Genomic DNA, 17063 nt, shown 5'->3' on the forward strand with positions numbered 1-17063 from the left:
TGCATGTTTCAAAAAACTTAAATTACATAACAATATCTAGGATGGAGTAGGTTGTTAACAGTGATCACATACTCTCTAAGCAAGCCATTTAACCTCATAAAAAGCAGTTAAACATCATATTACCTGCAATTCCCTTAAAGAAGTTTACTACAGTAAATGTGCACCTTAATTTTGCGGTTCATTACATCGATATTGGCAGGTGTATCTACATCCTACAGTTGTTTATAAACACAAAACAAATGCAAAGGTGTTGCACATGATTAAATACAATTACCATATGCCAACTGTCAAAATGGCTTAAAACAGACATACAGTAGATTGATTGAACAATTAAACCTACATTGGCAATTAATAACATATTACAATTTCTTGAACACAGAACCCAACATTGATTGACTTCCACCCATTTGTTGCACATACTACTTATTAAGACCAGAAGTTATTGATCAAATCCACTTCCACGTACTTAGTAATACTTGGTCTGTACCCAATGGAAGCAATTTCAGATCTTTGCAAACGTGTTTTTCAGAGCTGGAGGAGCAGTGATCCTTTAAAACCTTCAATGAACAACATCATACTAGGAAACCCTACCACCTCTGACTGTGACAGCACACTGTGATTCCTGGTGGTGCTGACGGCTTTCCCTGTAGATATTCTTGAATCAATCTCCTTTTGACACTTTCTGCTCAAGTTCTTGAACATTCCCCTGTAAGTATTCTTTTTATTATCTGTTGCCCTATATTTATTTTTATGTTTACACTGAAACCAGACCTAAATATGTTCTGGACCATCCTTCCTTTCACAGCCCATAGAAATTGGTGCAGTTCTTGTTTTTCATTATGCGGTTCTATAATGTACTCGTACAGAAAGTGACAAGAAAGGCGACACCTTTAAAACAAAGAATATTGGATTACACGGGAGGCCAACAGGGTTTGCACTTCTAGACCGTTCTAGTCAAAAGCCAGGTTTTTGATTGTTTAACTGAATCGGTAGGTTCAAATAAATAAAAATAAAAAAGACCAGGCTGGAACAAAGCTATGTGTTGAAACAGACTGAAAGAGCCACATGTGTAGTAAAGCCTATAAATGATCCATTATACTTATATTAGGTGATTTCTAATTTCCAGTTGGCATGCCAGACTTTGTTATTTTGTTGCTAACAGCCGTGTCCGACATAAACCGTAGTTGAAGCTGTACATTTCTGTTTTCATTTAGGTCCAGCTTCACCTCCAATTATATTGTTTAGGAGTTGACATATTGAAAAAAATGGCTATAGGGTTGCTATGACAACACAATCAACATTATTCCTGGTCTTAGAAAATGACAAGACATAATTGAATATATACTATGATGCAATGTAATATTTAGGTACATTACATTTGTCTATTCAGTCACAGTTCCTTACATGTCACATTATACAATCCAAACTGCAGAGAATGCTAGTTTGCGGTTTTCATATCAGGGGTGCTAATGATACCTAGCTGTAAACCCATCGGGATACCCAAAGTGTATTACAATATTTTAAAATGGTCTTAGCACAGCAAGTAGATGGTCTTGGTTGTACAACAAGCAAATACATTTCACCTATGTAATGCCTCTTGTATTAGATTCATCTTGTCTTAACAGAAATGTTTCACTGTTTAACACATCTGACCCTATTACTTATTTGAGATAATCAACCCCAGCTGCATCCATTTATTGTAGTAATATATCTAATTTCCTGAGGAAACTAATTAGTGGCTTGTCCACATATTTAGGGACAAAACTCTGCCAATTATGTATCATTTAGCACATAAATTGCTTGCTAATTTGATCTAATTTCTGGATTCAGTTACTTTAGTGGGTTTGCCCTTTAAAGGCTTTGAAATCTGTGATCTGTATTTATTTTACTGTCTTTCTTATCATTAGTATCTTATAAAGAAATCTTTCCTCTGGGATTTTCTAATAGAGTAAGGTTGCTTGAAACTGACAGATGATAATTGACAGGTAGCTGGAAGGAAGGGAGTGGAGTGTACAACAATTGTTTATGCTTCAGTAGCTTGAGTTTGTGCAGTGAAAAAAGGCATCCTAACGTTTCTTGGGTCGTGTTTTATTCCATAGGCAGATTTTGTGAAATAAACAATAATAATACAGATCTGACTAGATAATAGTCATGCAAAGAGTCAGAACCTTGATGACTGACTACATTAAAAGGCTACTTTATACCAGAAAAGGTTCATATTTATGCTTGTTTCTGTCCTTTGTCATTGCTTGGGCATGAAGTCATTGAAAGTCTGTATCATACAGTAGGGCCTGGTTTGTACAGTGACCAGGAAAATATCTGCAGATCGCCAGGGTTCGGTCTGTGATGGTCATGTATATATGTGTGAAAGAAGGTATAACTAGTGCACAAAAATGAAAAAAAAGAAAACAAATGTTTTGGATGTACATAAAAGGTTGAAATGATTAAGAAAATAATTTATTTCAAGAAATCAATTAATTCATTTTACATTGATCATTATCAATTTGGGATTTGTTCATTTACTGAGATCTTAAATCATCAAATAAAAATATAGATGTTCATAAAACTATTTGAATGATTTTGGTCCACCTTTGAAGAAAAAAGGTAATTAATCACCACTGTCCTCAAAGATACTGCATACTTTGTTTTTATTCTATTTAAACAATAGTGCCCACCCTTAATTGGACTGATAATTTGCTTAACTAGACCTCTTTGACTTGTTTTCAGCTCTTAAACAGTTGCAGATTTTAAGTAAGCTATAACATTTTATAAGTAACTTGAACTCTGCAACTTTTTAGGAGCTGAGAACAATTAAAAAGGTCTAATTAAGCAAATTATTCATTCAATTAAGGGTCTAGTTAAGTAATTGAGAGCTCAGGTGGAATGAAAACCAAAAGACACATGGGGTCCCCAGGACCAGGGTTGGGAAGCCCTGCTGTTCTGTCTGGTAGTTGACCGCGATTGGAGTTATGCACCCTGAGCCAAAGGCGACCAATTGTGTCTTTGTTTAGTATTTGCTGTCCAATAGATGTGAACTGAGCTATCATTAGGGCAAGTCAAAATGAAAAACCAGTTCTTGTGCAGATTGATTTTAAGATTCACAGTTGATGCTGTGATGTAGCAACGGGCATCTACTGTCTGATAGAAGGTCGCTAGAGCTGGCAGTGAATTGTTTTCTAATTTATATTTTAGCATGTTTTACAGTACTTAATTTAACATCTAAAAGGGAGCATGTTCCCTCAGGGCCTCAGATGAAGCAAGCTGTTGGACAGGTGAAGCAGACATCATTCACAAGTTTTAGGTTAGAAATGCCTTTAGAAACTAGATCACTCCAATTAATTATGTATTCTGTATAGACAGTGATGCCTAGAAGTTTTTGCTTATCACCTTAAAACTATATTATACTGGGTTGTTTATTTGTAGAGTTCTTTTTTAATGTATTTAGAGAGGTAATATAAAAGGGGGTAAGTACTCTGTCACTTTTAATCAATACATCTTAGTACGTGTCATGGTTATTAAACAACAGTAGGCATATGAAATAGCTGAATATCATGTGCCTTTTCTCATTATTCAATTGTAATATTATTGCCTATTTAAAATCTATGGCACTGGTGGGCCATATAAGTAATAACCTTAGTTATGTTCAAAGTAAATGTTGTTTTTTTCATGAGGTGAAATGTTGTTGATTGTCACTTTGAAAAATGGCAATTCGGTCGCTACACAATAGTTATAATCAACCCTGTATCAATTTGTTTCACAACTGTTCTCATTATAATCGAGTGTCTTCGTTAATTTTTTTATCTCTCCCGTAACCAAACATTATTGCAATTGACATTATTTTGTGAACTTTGAGATGCAGCATGAATTCAAAATTTCAGCAATTTCAGTAGAGTACTAAAAGTATAAAAGACAGTGAGCTTGATCAGTAAAGATGTAAGGCTTCTGTTTACCAACCTTAGCCGTAGCCTATTCCCATCTAATCAACAGTAGATAAATATCCCAGTATTGACTTTATGTCAGAAATGTGGTGCCACTACACAGTCTCTGATTTGATTGCCTGTGATTGATTACTACATTTCACTGAAGTATAAAGTCATACAGTGATGATAATTATTATGCCATTATGTCCAGTTTTGCCATACAGGGGGAAATATAGATGTTATGCACATCTGAAAATAATACATGAGCATTTCCTTATTTGGGGCATTTGACGTTGTCATAACAAGGAGGCTTCTAGGAATTAATTTATCAAAGGACAGTGAAGTGGGTAGAAAGGTGCCTTGACAATGCTGTCATCTGAGCCAATAACGATAAGACAAAAGTCATTGTGCAACATATTTCTAGGTTAACTAAACAGTATGCTACATAGACTGTATTACAAGGATCTACCACCATCAAAATTGAAGGCTGAAGAATTATACATAACATCTGCAATCCACTTTAAGTAACCATTATTTATGCCAGTGTTCGCACGGAGGACTATCCTTTTGACGAGTGAAGAAAACAATTCACCAGCTGTAAAAAAATGCCATTAATTGTGTTTATAAACACAGAACATTATTAACAGAAGTCTGCAATACAGAAGAAGACAAAAAAGCTAATTTGTATGACCTGTGGAGTAATCAATAGCTTTATAATGAATATAGGGTCATCCAAGTCCTCACGTCTTTCTTCCTTAATGAGGAATATGGATGTGTTTTATTGTCTGATGTTAAGGTTCTGTTTTAAGGTCATAAAAAGGGTTGTGGATATTCCTATTTATTTTTATAAGAGACTCTTTGGGAATTGACGTGTAAAGGCTATAGTGGTGTTGTATCATGTAGTGCTATAAAGTTAGGGTGGTTTGCATTCAAATGCAGTTAAGCAAAATGTCACATTGTATTAACTCATTCACGGTCAGTCAAACAATGTGATGGTTTCCTTTTCATAATGTCCTTTAAAAAAAGATGTCTTCTCTGAGTCAATCTCACCTATTTTATAGGGCAAAGGTCAGATAGTCCTGATGGTAAACTCACTTTTCATCTATAATGATAGCTTGGTAAGGGATTCATCCTGAAAACCACTAGGTGTTTGGTTGATTGGTTTTGTAAAGTACATAATTGCTTCTAATCATGAACAAATCAAGATTTTCATGATTGTGACTGTGACCCACCTATGCAAGGTTTGCAGTTCAACTGGTGCCTTTAACAAAGAGTATTAATCATCCTGTGGATGACTATTATTAAATATGCTGTTTTTGCAGGAAAAGATTTATTGAGATGTGGTATGTCATTTAATAATAATAGTATGTCTTGTGAATTTCAAAAGACCAGAGCACAAACAGGCTACTGAAAAACTAATATTGATTTACTAACCAATTATTTATTTCAATAGTTTCTGCTACTCCAGGCAGTTTGAGATTTTAACCCTAATGTATCACCATTGATTTCATAGAACAAAAAATATTATATGAGAGAGTAATAGACCCATTCAAAAAAAACATCTTTCAAAAATGTTGTTGCAAAGAACCACACACATTGTTCACTATATAGATCTTTGTATTAGCATTTTCTGATAATTAGTGTTGAGGCAAATATTATAATTCAAACAGTATCTGAAAAGTATCCACTCTTAGGCAATATTGAACCAAATGCTCTGGGTACTTTTATATTATTATTGCAGTTTTCAAGGTACAGCAATTGCCTGTATGTATGTAAAATGGTGGGTTGAATACATGGCCTCTTCTTCCATTGTCTTTGCCTTTCAATTAGAATCCGAGCACAAGTCTGACAGCTAGTCACTAGTGACCTCCCAGCCAAGATATGTCGGATTCTGTTTGGTGTGGAAAACTAATAAATGAGGGCTCCCGAGTGGGGCATCCAGTAAAAGCACTCATGGAGGAGTGCGCCCTATAGTCTGGTCGTCATCGGTTCGAGTCCAGGCTATTCCTTTGCTGACCGAGGATGGGAGCTCCCAGGGGGGCGGCGCACAACTGGTCAAGTGCCGCCCGGGATGAGGGAGGGTTAGGTCGGCCAGGGTGTTCTCGGCTCACCGCGCACCAGCGATCCCTGTAGTCTGGCCGGGCGCCTGCGGGCTTGCCTTTAAGCTGCCCAGAGCTGCGTTGTCCTCCGACGCTGTAGCTCCGAGGTGGCTGCATGGTGAGTCTGCAGTGTGAAAAAAAGCGGTCGGCTGACGGCACACGCTTCGGAGGACAGCGTGTGCTCGTCTTCGCCGCTCCGGAGTCAGCACACGGGTGGTAGCGGTGAGCTGAGTTAAACAAAAATAATTGGACACTATTAATTTGGGGAGAAAACAACAAAAAACTAATTGGCGACTACTAAAATGAAAAAAAAAAAAATAAATAGGAGTGCAATGTAGTCTTTGAACATTAAAATAATGCAAAGACCTATGTTGAAAGAAAAATCATATCAGTCTTTCTTTGGTTAGCTGCATCACTTAAATCCCACCCTGAAGAGTGCTTAATTACACACAATAATTTTGGGATTAAATTCATTCAGATCATTGATCATCATTCAACAGCTTCTGCTTCCTCCAGAGCTCTTTTTATCACATTGCCTGCTGTACACACTGTGAAGCTGATAACCGCAATTGTATTTGATACTTTCACACTACATGCACATGTACATTTCCTTTTCACTGTGTAAGAATACTAGTCAGTTTCACTTTGCGCCTGGGAATGCCAAATGCTGTGCTGTGCTGAGCTGAATAGGAAAAGCTCGCTAGAGCTTCAAAAAAAAAAAAAAAGTTTTTCTTTAAATGCAAACTAACTGTATTCTCTACCATGTGCTAGGAAGGATAATTTGGTTTTGTCTTGAGTACCCCTTGACTTATACAGTTGTCCCTCATGCATGAAATGAAAAGTAAACTGTTGGTTATAGCGTAATATCTTCTATTTATTTTCTCATGCCCTTTGGTGCTCTAGAGTAATATCTCTAGAAAAAGCTATTGAACAAGAACAAAGAACAAAGCGAATGACCCGGTGTCATTGGATTAATAGACCAGGAAAGGAATACTGTGGTCACTGCCAAGAAAGAAAGGGTATGCAATTTCTATAGAAAATGCCTTATGGTGATCAGCACACGTCTGGGATTCAAAACCCTTGTGCCAGTGTTTAATGGTGCGTTATTTTTCTGTTACCTGAAATAAACCCGATTAGAGAAATTGACAACTTTGGAGTAATCCAAAAAATCCTGAAATCAGACTGTACGAGAATACAGTAGATTAGAAATCATAAAAAAAGGTAATTGGATGATTCTTTTAACACATGATACAGTTGCATAATATAGTAAATTACAGTACATGCTCTAGGCTGCAGACTTCAAAAAAACAACTAAATTCTCATCACATACATCCAGCAAGCAATATTTGGCATCTTCTTACAGCCTAGCTGGCACTGATTAAATATGTCCTATTCATAGACTGATGCTAATGTCAAAACAACTGTTAGCCTATTTAATTTGATTAATTGTATCACATTTCCTTTGCCTTTTTGAGATGTTTGCTACTTCTGTTGATCCAATATTGAGTTTTTCTCATCATCTATATCTGTATATCTTTACTTGACTGTGGGCCTGGGATTGTACATATATTCTCATTCTGTTCAAATTCCATGTAACATTTCAAATCTGGTGGCCCCACGTACTTGTCACATGACTTGAGCAGAGTGATGAAGTGCTTTATTCCAGTCATTTGGGATTCTCCAGAAGCTTACAGAAAGCTCAAAGCCAGGTTAAGAAGGAGAAAGAGAAAAAATATATCTAACCAAATACAGCAACATCATAAACATCGTAAAAATGTACTATTAGATCATATCTTATTGATTTACAAATGGTATCAGATAAAATGCTATCTTGCTGCTGTGATATATCAACATATGTGTTTCATATCAATGTCAATTTAAAAGCTGTTTAGAAGAACATGCTTTTAAATGTCAGTGGAAACAGTAGGTGGCGAAATACATGTGCATACCAAACACTGCAACTTAAAAACTGCATAGTTACCACAAAAAGTGTGGATTTTCCATGGCTAATTCATTTGAAATTGTGAATATGCTCTGCCTTTGAGGCCTTAGCTGAGGGGTTTTACAGAACTGCATGTACACACACACATTCACTCACTCACACCCACACACTGCAGTTCTCTTTATAACATTTAGGTGATTCCATAGGGATGTTTTAGAGTTGTTCTGCCAGCTATTATATATTGCTAGGTTTTCTAGAATGCACTAAACATTTCTCTGTGTAGGCTACATGGTCCCAGGACAGCGGTAACTTATTACACATGTATGCCTAGCTTTGTCTCTTTCTCTTACTTGCAATATATAGGCACTTCTAGTTATGCGTGATGACATGCATGTATTTACATCACATCTTACAATTAAAGCAAGCTGTTAAGAATGAATATCGAGTGGAATATCGAGTGGCACATCCAGTAAAAGCACTCGCTAGAGTGCAGGATGCGCTCTACAGTCTGGACGTCGCAGGTTCGAGTCCAGGCTATTCCACAGCCGACTGTGGACGGGAGCTACCAGGGGGCGGCGCTCAATTGGCTGAGCGTCGTCCGGGGGGAGGGAGGGTTAGGTCGGCCAGGGTGTCCTCGGCTCACCGCGCACCAGCGACCCCTGTAGTCTGGCCGGGCACCTGCGGGCTTGCCTGTAAGCTGCCCAGAGCTGCGTTGTCCTCCGACGCTGTAGCTCTGAGGCGGCTGCACGGTGAGTCTGCAGAGTGTAAAGAAGCGGGCGGCTGACGGCACACACTTCGGTGGACAGCGTGTGTTCATCTTCGCCCCTCCCGAGTCAGCGCAGGGGTGGTAGCGGTGAGCTGAGCCTAAAAATAATTGGGCATTTCAAATTGGGGAGAAAATAATAAAAACTAATTGGCAACAACTAAATTTAAAAAAAAAAAAAAAAAAAGAATGAGTATCGAAGAATAATTATAATGGGAAAAATCCAGTCATCAGTGATAACTGGGTTTACAAGAAATCTGTTAATAATAGGTGCTTAGAGGAAAGTAGAAGTAGACATGTATTTTTCTCAAATTATTAAAGAAATGTAACAATGATGGCTGTATTATATATTGTCGTGTGGCACTGCGCTTGTATACCAACTGAAGGTATAGCATCCCTGCTTGGCCAGCGTAAATGCCAGCCAGAAGGGATACAATGACATGTCATTAATATTTGGGGTGGGTTCCCTTGTTAAATTCTTCCGTTATTGAGTTTTAGTACAGGATATGATTGGGACCTTGTTGTTGTGTTAGCTGGCTAGGCACACACATACTGGGCTTAGTGTAAACGGATGGCCCAGCTGATAAGAACCTTTTAATCCAATTGTCTCTCAGGCAGCCCAGGTCAGAGTTGTAAGTGTAAAGGCACTATTAGCGTAGGCATGGTGAAAACAAAGCATGCACTACAGATGTTAAATGGAAACTTTAAGGAAGAACAACAACAAAAATGTGCTTACAAAATTTGCATCGCTTCATTTACCATTTGATAGAAAACTTCAGATCATGAGGGAGATGTTAGGTTGAGATAAAACCTACATTATGCTGACACTTTTCCCACAATATTGTGCTTCAGCGACTGTGTCTTTTACCGATCCCTGCCAGATTAAAATGGGCATCTGTCATTTCTGCCCCTTTGTAACTGTGGCAACTGTGTGTTACTTAATGTCAAATCAGTATACAAAATGAAAGTTACAGAGGGAACTGCAGTTACAGCTGAACACTCCCAGTAGTCATCACTTCAGAATTCAGTTTTTAGGAGCCTTTAAGAAACAGAAAGTATGCTAAATAATGAGCTTTATCATCATAAACCTTCAAAGCACCTCAAGCGTTCCAATACATTCTTGGCCTTGGTATTTAATATAATGTAATATAACTTGCTAGAATGTGAACAAAACTTGAAAGCGTAGCTAAAACGTATTTCTGTTATTTTATTCATCTGTTAGATCTTTGTCATGTTTTTTTTTTTTTAATGCATCAGTATTCACATGGTGCTAAACAGTTAGGCAGAACAAAATTTATTCAGAATTGTGCTATTTTTTTTGGATAATCAAAAAAAAAACACATTTGACTTTGGTTCTTAATCTTGTACTCTTTTACTGTAGGAAATTAGTATTTTTTTCTGGCCTGATTTATTATTGTGTTCTATGAATAAAGTCCCTTACAGTCTGTGGGTCAATGAAGGTTATGGAAATAGTTTAAAAGCCTTAGTGAGTATGCTTCTAAGGTGACTGAAGGTACTGCTGACAGCAGCAGTCCTTTGCATTTTTTTTTTTGTTAAGACGGACAATACATTTTTTTTGCTAAGCTTGAGATGTTTTATATAGCACTATAAATGACTTCCAGAATTTTTCTTTTACCTGAAGTCAGATCTTTTTTTGACAGCTTGTGCTTCCATATTTTTGTTCCATTTGGCATTAACACCACTGCCTATATTCTCATAGGATTTTTTTTCCATTCCCATAACTAAATATCTACAAACTGGAAATTAAAGGTTAAGTGGTCATACAAATGCAACCTTTACAGCTAAGGGCATTTTAAATATGTTTACTGGTTTGTTAATTGCATTGCAATGAACCTTTAGTGATGTTATTACATTGTACTTGATACAATGTAAAACAAATACAGGATATTAGAATAATAAACATAACAGAAAAATTATGCATAGAGAAATATTGGTTTGTGTTAGGGAGCTTCATTTGCTCATAATTCACTGTGATTTATTACCTATATTTAGATTATTCAAAATGACTAATTCCATAATAATTATCTTGCTTCCTTCCAACTTGTTTTGAGTTGAAGATACAAAAAAAATATCATTTCAAATGCTGCTAAATGTCAGAATCACAGTAATAATAATAATAATAATAATAATAATAATAATAATAAATACCCCTGAACTGTTATAATATCATATCTTACTGTAATCCAGTGCTACATTTCCTGTTGGCTGTTTCCCAGTTCCAAAATGGCTACTTGGCTGTGACCTGTTCACTCTGTTGGCTCCACCTGCTTTATAATACAGTGTGTTCTAGATATCAAGCCTGAGCTATTCTTAGGAACCGTGTGGTAGGTTGTACAGTAGGTGTTAATAATCTCTGCTGGGTGTGTGAGTTAATTTCTACCCAGAGGAATCTAAATGAAAAATTATACATTCTACCCCCCTCCCCATGCTGAAGTAATGAGGCAGGAATCAAAAGGTCAAGTGGAAATCAACCCCAACAAAGTCATATTTTACATGATAAAGTTGAAATAGAAATGTGCCTGTAGCATTCAGATTTTTATATTTAAATAAATGTAATTCAAAAAAGAGATCAAAAGGCTACTGTTTCATGATCATGGTGCTAAATTAATCTTTAAGATATGTATTCTTTGTTCCTAGGTTTTGTGGTTCTAACTGAATATAACCTTAATGAAAATCTATACTTACTGATGCTGCAGATTTGTTCTCCCTGGAACACAGAAATTCACACACAACTCTGAAACAAGGGCACTTTTTTCAATTTGATTGTACTATTTACATAATGCCCACACTTTACAAAAGGTGTCAGACAAAATTATATTTCAGCTGACTTACTTGCATTACAGTATATGCTTTAGATTTTGAAAGTTTATCAAAGCTACAGTATATTTATGCTACTTCATTCCAAAGATGGTTACAGGGTATTATAAACAGTGCCTTCCCTAGTCCTTTTGCAAAGCATTGACTGATTCGATCAATGCTTCATTAAAGACAACAAAGAAAGCAAATGTGTTGTTTACAACTGGCTTTTTTTAAAGCTAGTTATCGTCCTCGATTCCTTGGATTGTAAATATGTAGAATTAGGACCTCAGTGAGTGTTACACCAAGCTTTTCTGTGGAAAATATATTCCCTCTGCTTCTCTTTTCAGTGGTGGCTTGGGGCTTGAACATAATGTTTATTGGAACAGGTTGCCCCTACAGAGCCACTGCAATGTATTTTGAAGCATGTGTATCCAAGGTTACATTATTATTTTTATGGGCTGTAGCTGAAGCACAGATGCAGTAAAGAAAGCATGGAATGTAATATGTGTTGGCGTTATAAAATCCAAGAGACAGATATCACAAAAGCAGTTCCCAGGTATTCAGTGATCTGTAGCTTGTGGAGCTCAGGGGCTTGTGTGGGCTGTAAATATATAGTTGAATCAGTGGTTGGAAATTCTGGCCTGTGATTGGTTAAAACCTCATCATAGGAGAAAAAACAGATAGAACTATTGCCCTAACATCCTTACACCGCCAGGCAATAGTCTCCATATGTCATGTGAATGGTTCACATCACTCAGTCCCATCCCTTTTCAAAGGAACACCATTTTCTCTTGTTGTGAGGAGTGTAGGGGAGATGTGAACAAAACTGCTGAATAGCGACTTTGTGACTTAACTGAAAATGAATGACAAAGCATACTACAAAAGAAAGATGCTCCAAACACTAAAATGGGGATTAAAACATCACTGTTTTCTAACTTTCTGAAATTCAACTCGATGATATAAACAAGATGGCCAGGATATAAACTGGATTATGCAGCAGTCAGCATGCCACACGGAGAGCTACACGGCAAAAAAAATAAAAATAAAATAAAATAAACTGATTAGGAGTTATTTATTTGTTATTTATTTATTTACTTATGCTGTATCAGCTATATTTAAACAAAATATATAGTCATATTTCCTGTCCAACCTTGCCTCACTTATTTTCTAGACTGATTCACATATAAAATATGTACCCTTCGAGAAGACTTTTTTTTTGGTTACATTTCTAGGAATATAGAGGCATGATTTATCATTAACCATTAAAAAAAAAAAAACTAGTAGAACTTATCAACTAATAACACCTACTGTAAGTACTATATAGGTCGAGGGAACAATTAAATGCTATCCGCTATTCTAGATGTGAGGTGGCAGGCTCCAAAACTTAAAAATGGGACCTACCTCTTTTAATCTGTTATTTCTTTTCTCTCCCCTCAGCCTCTTTTAGTCATATCTCCCTTATGTGGGGGGCACCTAACTTCCAGTCTAAAGGCGAGTTTCTGTGGCACACCTGTCATTTTAGAAGCCATTAAATGATTACTGGTTCCAGTATACAAACCAGTCAGAAACAACCCAGGTAACATATAGGGGCCTGTGAGAGGAGGTGTGTGGGTGAATCACTGATAGAAGTGGAGACATAGACTTTTGGTTGAAACACCACACAGGTGCCCCGCTTTATTTTCTTTTTACCAACAATGGTATTTTGTTTTCTGTTTACTGACACAGTTCTTTTGCACCTGCAAGTGCTGGAAAGCAAACAGAAAGTTCAAAAACAAATGATGAAAGAAAAAAGGGAAAATAAACACTGTAAATCAAACTACAAAGAAAAGTTCTGCTTTTAGCAGTGTCTTGCTGCCTCCACTATTCTGCAAAGGACGAGAGAATAATGTTCTATTGTCCCCTCACTATACCTGGGACAGGGTTGCCCAGATTTCCCCCTTGCTAACTAAAACAAGTGTTAGCGGCTGTTTCCTTTTAGCCGCCTCTGCTTGCCCTCCTGCAGTGTTAGGAACAGGTCTACTGGTGCATTTTTACAACTTTTGTTAACCATTTTATAGAGGGTTTAGTATAGTAATCTTTCAAAACACTGATTTTATAAACACTTACCAAAAAAAAAAAGTCCTAAAAACAATTCTTTAAACAGTCCATGAAGCTTAAAGCTAGATGAAGAGAAACTAAACTGATAACCTTTAATTCTACACATTTTGTATACAAATATTACATTTTACAGGTAGGATAACTAATACCAGATAAAGACTTATTGTTTTATTCTTGTTACACAAGCTATTTTTGTTTATTTTCTGTACCATGCACTGACAATAGCAGCATGAAGGGTCATTTAAAATACCCAACATTATAACCCTTTTCACTGGTCTCAAACTCCAACAGAACAAAGAAACTTGAGGGTACAATACATGCAGAAATTAACTGTATTAAAGTCAATTGTACTGACTGGTTATATTACTCATAATACTGTAGATATGATTATGTTTTTGTAGATTTTTTTTTTAAATGATGAAACTATTCTGAACTATTTTTGTAAATTAAGAAAACAAAATTCCTATGAATCAGGCATTAAAAATGAACAGTGTAATTAACATTTAAAAGAACAATGTAAGTTAACATTGTACAGCTAAATCACAATATTTTGCTGCTGGGCTTGCATACTGCTTTTTCTGATAAGATTTATTTAAAAAATATATTCTTTTGTACATACATTAATTGCAGAATTGGAAAAATGGGTTCTATTTGTAATGCATTGATTTTTTTTTGTTAAGAAAACTGATTTTAAAGTCAGCTCAACTATTTTACTGGTTTTAAATGGGAGCATTAAGAGTGTTAAACTATGCTTCTTACCACATTTCATGTTTTGCAGCATTACAGGCAAAACAAACACCCTGGCCTACCAAACACATGCTGGTGCTGGCGCTGTTTTGTGGTACTGGGCTGAGCTAAACAGCCTTTTACTGGGCGCTGGGCAGGTACTCTATATAAAATCCCAGACAAGGCTTGAGGTTAATGGTTGTAAATGTATAACATTTAGAGTACCGTTGCACTTGAGGGACATCTTGATAATTATAATAATTTGCATATATTTGAAGAGCAGATAATTATATATCCAGGGATACCAAGATATAAAGAAACGAGCAGTTAAACAGACAATAAAATGCCCCTCCCATAAGCAGCACAAACCAGCACAGGTTTTACATTTTATGGCAGGTCAGATTATAAAGGTTAACAAAAAGCCATACTAATATTATAAATGTAATAAACAGCAGCCTTCTGGTTACAGGTATGCTGTTCTGTGGAAATACAATACATTCTGTTTTTAAACATTGCTTCAGAAAATCTTCACATTCAGTAGTTTACTTCAAAACTACTTTCCAGAACCAGGGATTAAGTCAAAACAATTGTATTTTCTGAAATTATTACAGCAAATAAAATACATAAACACTACAATGCTTCTCAACTGATTTCTTCTGTGTTCTGGGGATTGCAGCATACATACAAAATGGAAGTTTTTTTTTTTTTTCCCAGTATACTGATGTTCTTGTTTGCCACTGCTTATAGAAAACCAGGGCATTAGCAAAACCAAAATGTACTTTTGACAGCAAAGCTTCCTCAGATTTCTGGAAATTTCCCTTGAAACTAAACAAGGAACAGTAAAAAGTATAGTCCCTGATTTTTTTCGAATTTACGTAAACCTAAGCATACAAAATAATAATTAAAAAAAAACTAGTGATATGCATATTATTAAACATTAAAATGATACAGAAGCTAACAAAGCTTCACATAAAATGTAATAATTTAGTGGTGCAATTGAGTGATGTATTTATCTCACTAAAACATGTCCTCTGGGGGTTCAATCAGAAATACAGACCAACCTAATACCTGTCTTACTGTATTTCTTATTCTAGGTGTAATTAATCAAACTGCCATATACACACTACTGTGTTAAGAACAATGGCCAAAAAAGTAACATCTGACAAGCCCTTAATTTAAAACAGATATATACTGCACTTCTAGAAAGTTTAACTGAATGTCACTAGATTAAATCATCCCCCCCCCACCCCCCATCACCCACCCCCATTTCCAAAAGCACAATTTCTCCATTGTTTTGGTCCACATTCTCTAAAAACATACAGTATGCAATATATATGCAGGCTTCTATTATATCATTATTAATTATTTGTTACCACAAGATACTTGTCATAAATAACAGTAAATTAGTTAAATAGGTTTTTAGATCAATTGAAATCATAATCTATATACAGTGTTATACTGTACCCTTAAAATAAATATACTAGTTTCGCAAGAACATTCTCTTTTTCAGGTCAGTGTCAAAGCTATTTCTTGCATTAATTATTTGTATTATTATTAAGTTACTTTATTTAAGGCATTACATTTTGTATTGTGTTCCTCCCAAGCTGAAATGAATGTCACTAAGCAACTGGAAAATAAAGTCTAAGAGAGGAGCTTTTGTTACAGTGCGCAGTACCACATTTCTCTGCACTGATTGTGTTTTTCTTTTCCAGTGAACAGATGCAGATTTAGAGCCAGCATGAACAAGCATGTCTTGAGAAAAAAAATAATAATAATAATAATAATTTGATTACAGCTGCTACTCTATATCGCTCAAATGCCTTCTTTGATTCCAAGAAGGTCAAGGTGGTTGACAGCGCTTCATCAGAAAAAAAGAAAACCCACACACATTGTAGTAGTATGGAACCCTGTAGATACTGTCAGAATGAAAGAAGTCTTTTCAGGCTTTAGGCACTCAAGGTCATGTTCCGCAGCAGCCACTCTTGAGATCGGCTGCCACGGCAGTCCCTCAAGGTGGGCACCATTTTGTCCTCCTCAGATGGCTCATCCAGACACTGGTTACTGTTGACATGTCGGAGCGTCAGCCTCTGTGAAATTAACGAATCTTAGATACACCTCAACAATACTTCGTACTCCAACATTGTCACGTTATGCACTGTATTACATGTTGTTAATTAACAGTACAAATGTTCCCCCCTTCCCCCGTACTGGCGGTGCTGTCAGAAGAGAAGTATTCCCTTGATGAATGTTCAAAAAAATCTAATTGTCTTGTAATAGAAACACTTACCTGTGAAACAGGCATTGCATCCTCCAGATTCACACTACATTGTCATGCACCAGGCAATCAACTGCCCCGGAGAACTAACCTACTAAAACAGCGGCTACTGCAAGTCAGTAGAAATTAGCATTTCAATTAGCTGGTGGCTTTCCCTACCATATCCTAAGAGGCTGTCAGAACCAGGAATAAAATTAACGTTTTATTCAGAAAGGGTCACTTACTTGTGACACTTATTTGGACAGCATAACCAGTCTAAAAATATGCAATTTCAAGCACGTCAGTGAGAATGTTCAAAAGGTTGTACCATTCATATTTGGCATTTTATTTTGTGATCTCTGGTAAAAGTGAATAGCTGTGTTATTTGTATAACCTTTCCTTTTCCAATGACTGGGTGCTGCTATGTAACAGCAATTGGTGT

General features: G+C 36.3%; 1 protein-coding gene across 3 annotated transcripts in view; it reads right to left on the minus strand.

The window, feature by feature from the left end:
• Nucleotides 1-13186: 13186 nt before the first annotated feature.
• Nucleotides 13187-17063, minus strand: part of LOC117426955 (polypeptide N-acetylgalactosaminyltransferase 13) — a 47224-nt gene continuing 43347 nt past the window's right edge. For 2 of the 3 annotated variants that reach the window (XM_034045223.3, XM_059033797.1), the window contains one exon: nucleotides 16321-16454. Coding sequence is in view for 1 of the 3 variants with exons in the window: in XM_034045224.3 (XP_033901115.1) it covers nucleotides 16314-16454 (141 nt within the window). In the remaining 2 variants the exon portion in view is untranslated. Of the gene's footprint in view, nucleotides 16455-17063 lie in introns of all 3 variants that reach the window. The other variant, XM_034045224.3, reaches the window with a different exon arrangement.

Source organism: Acipenser ruthenus, chromosome 11, assembly GCF_902713425.1.
Source record: "Acipenser ruthenus chromosome 11, fAciRut3.2 maternal haplotype, whole genome shotgun sequence".
In the NCBI taxonomy this organism is placed as follows: Eukaryota; Metazoa; Chordata; class Actinopteri; order Acipenseriformes; family Acipenseridae; genus Acipenser; species Acipenser ruthenus.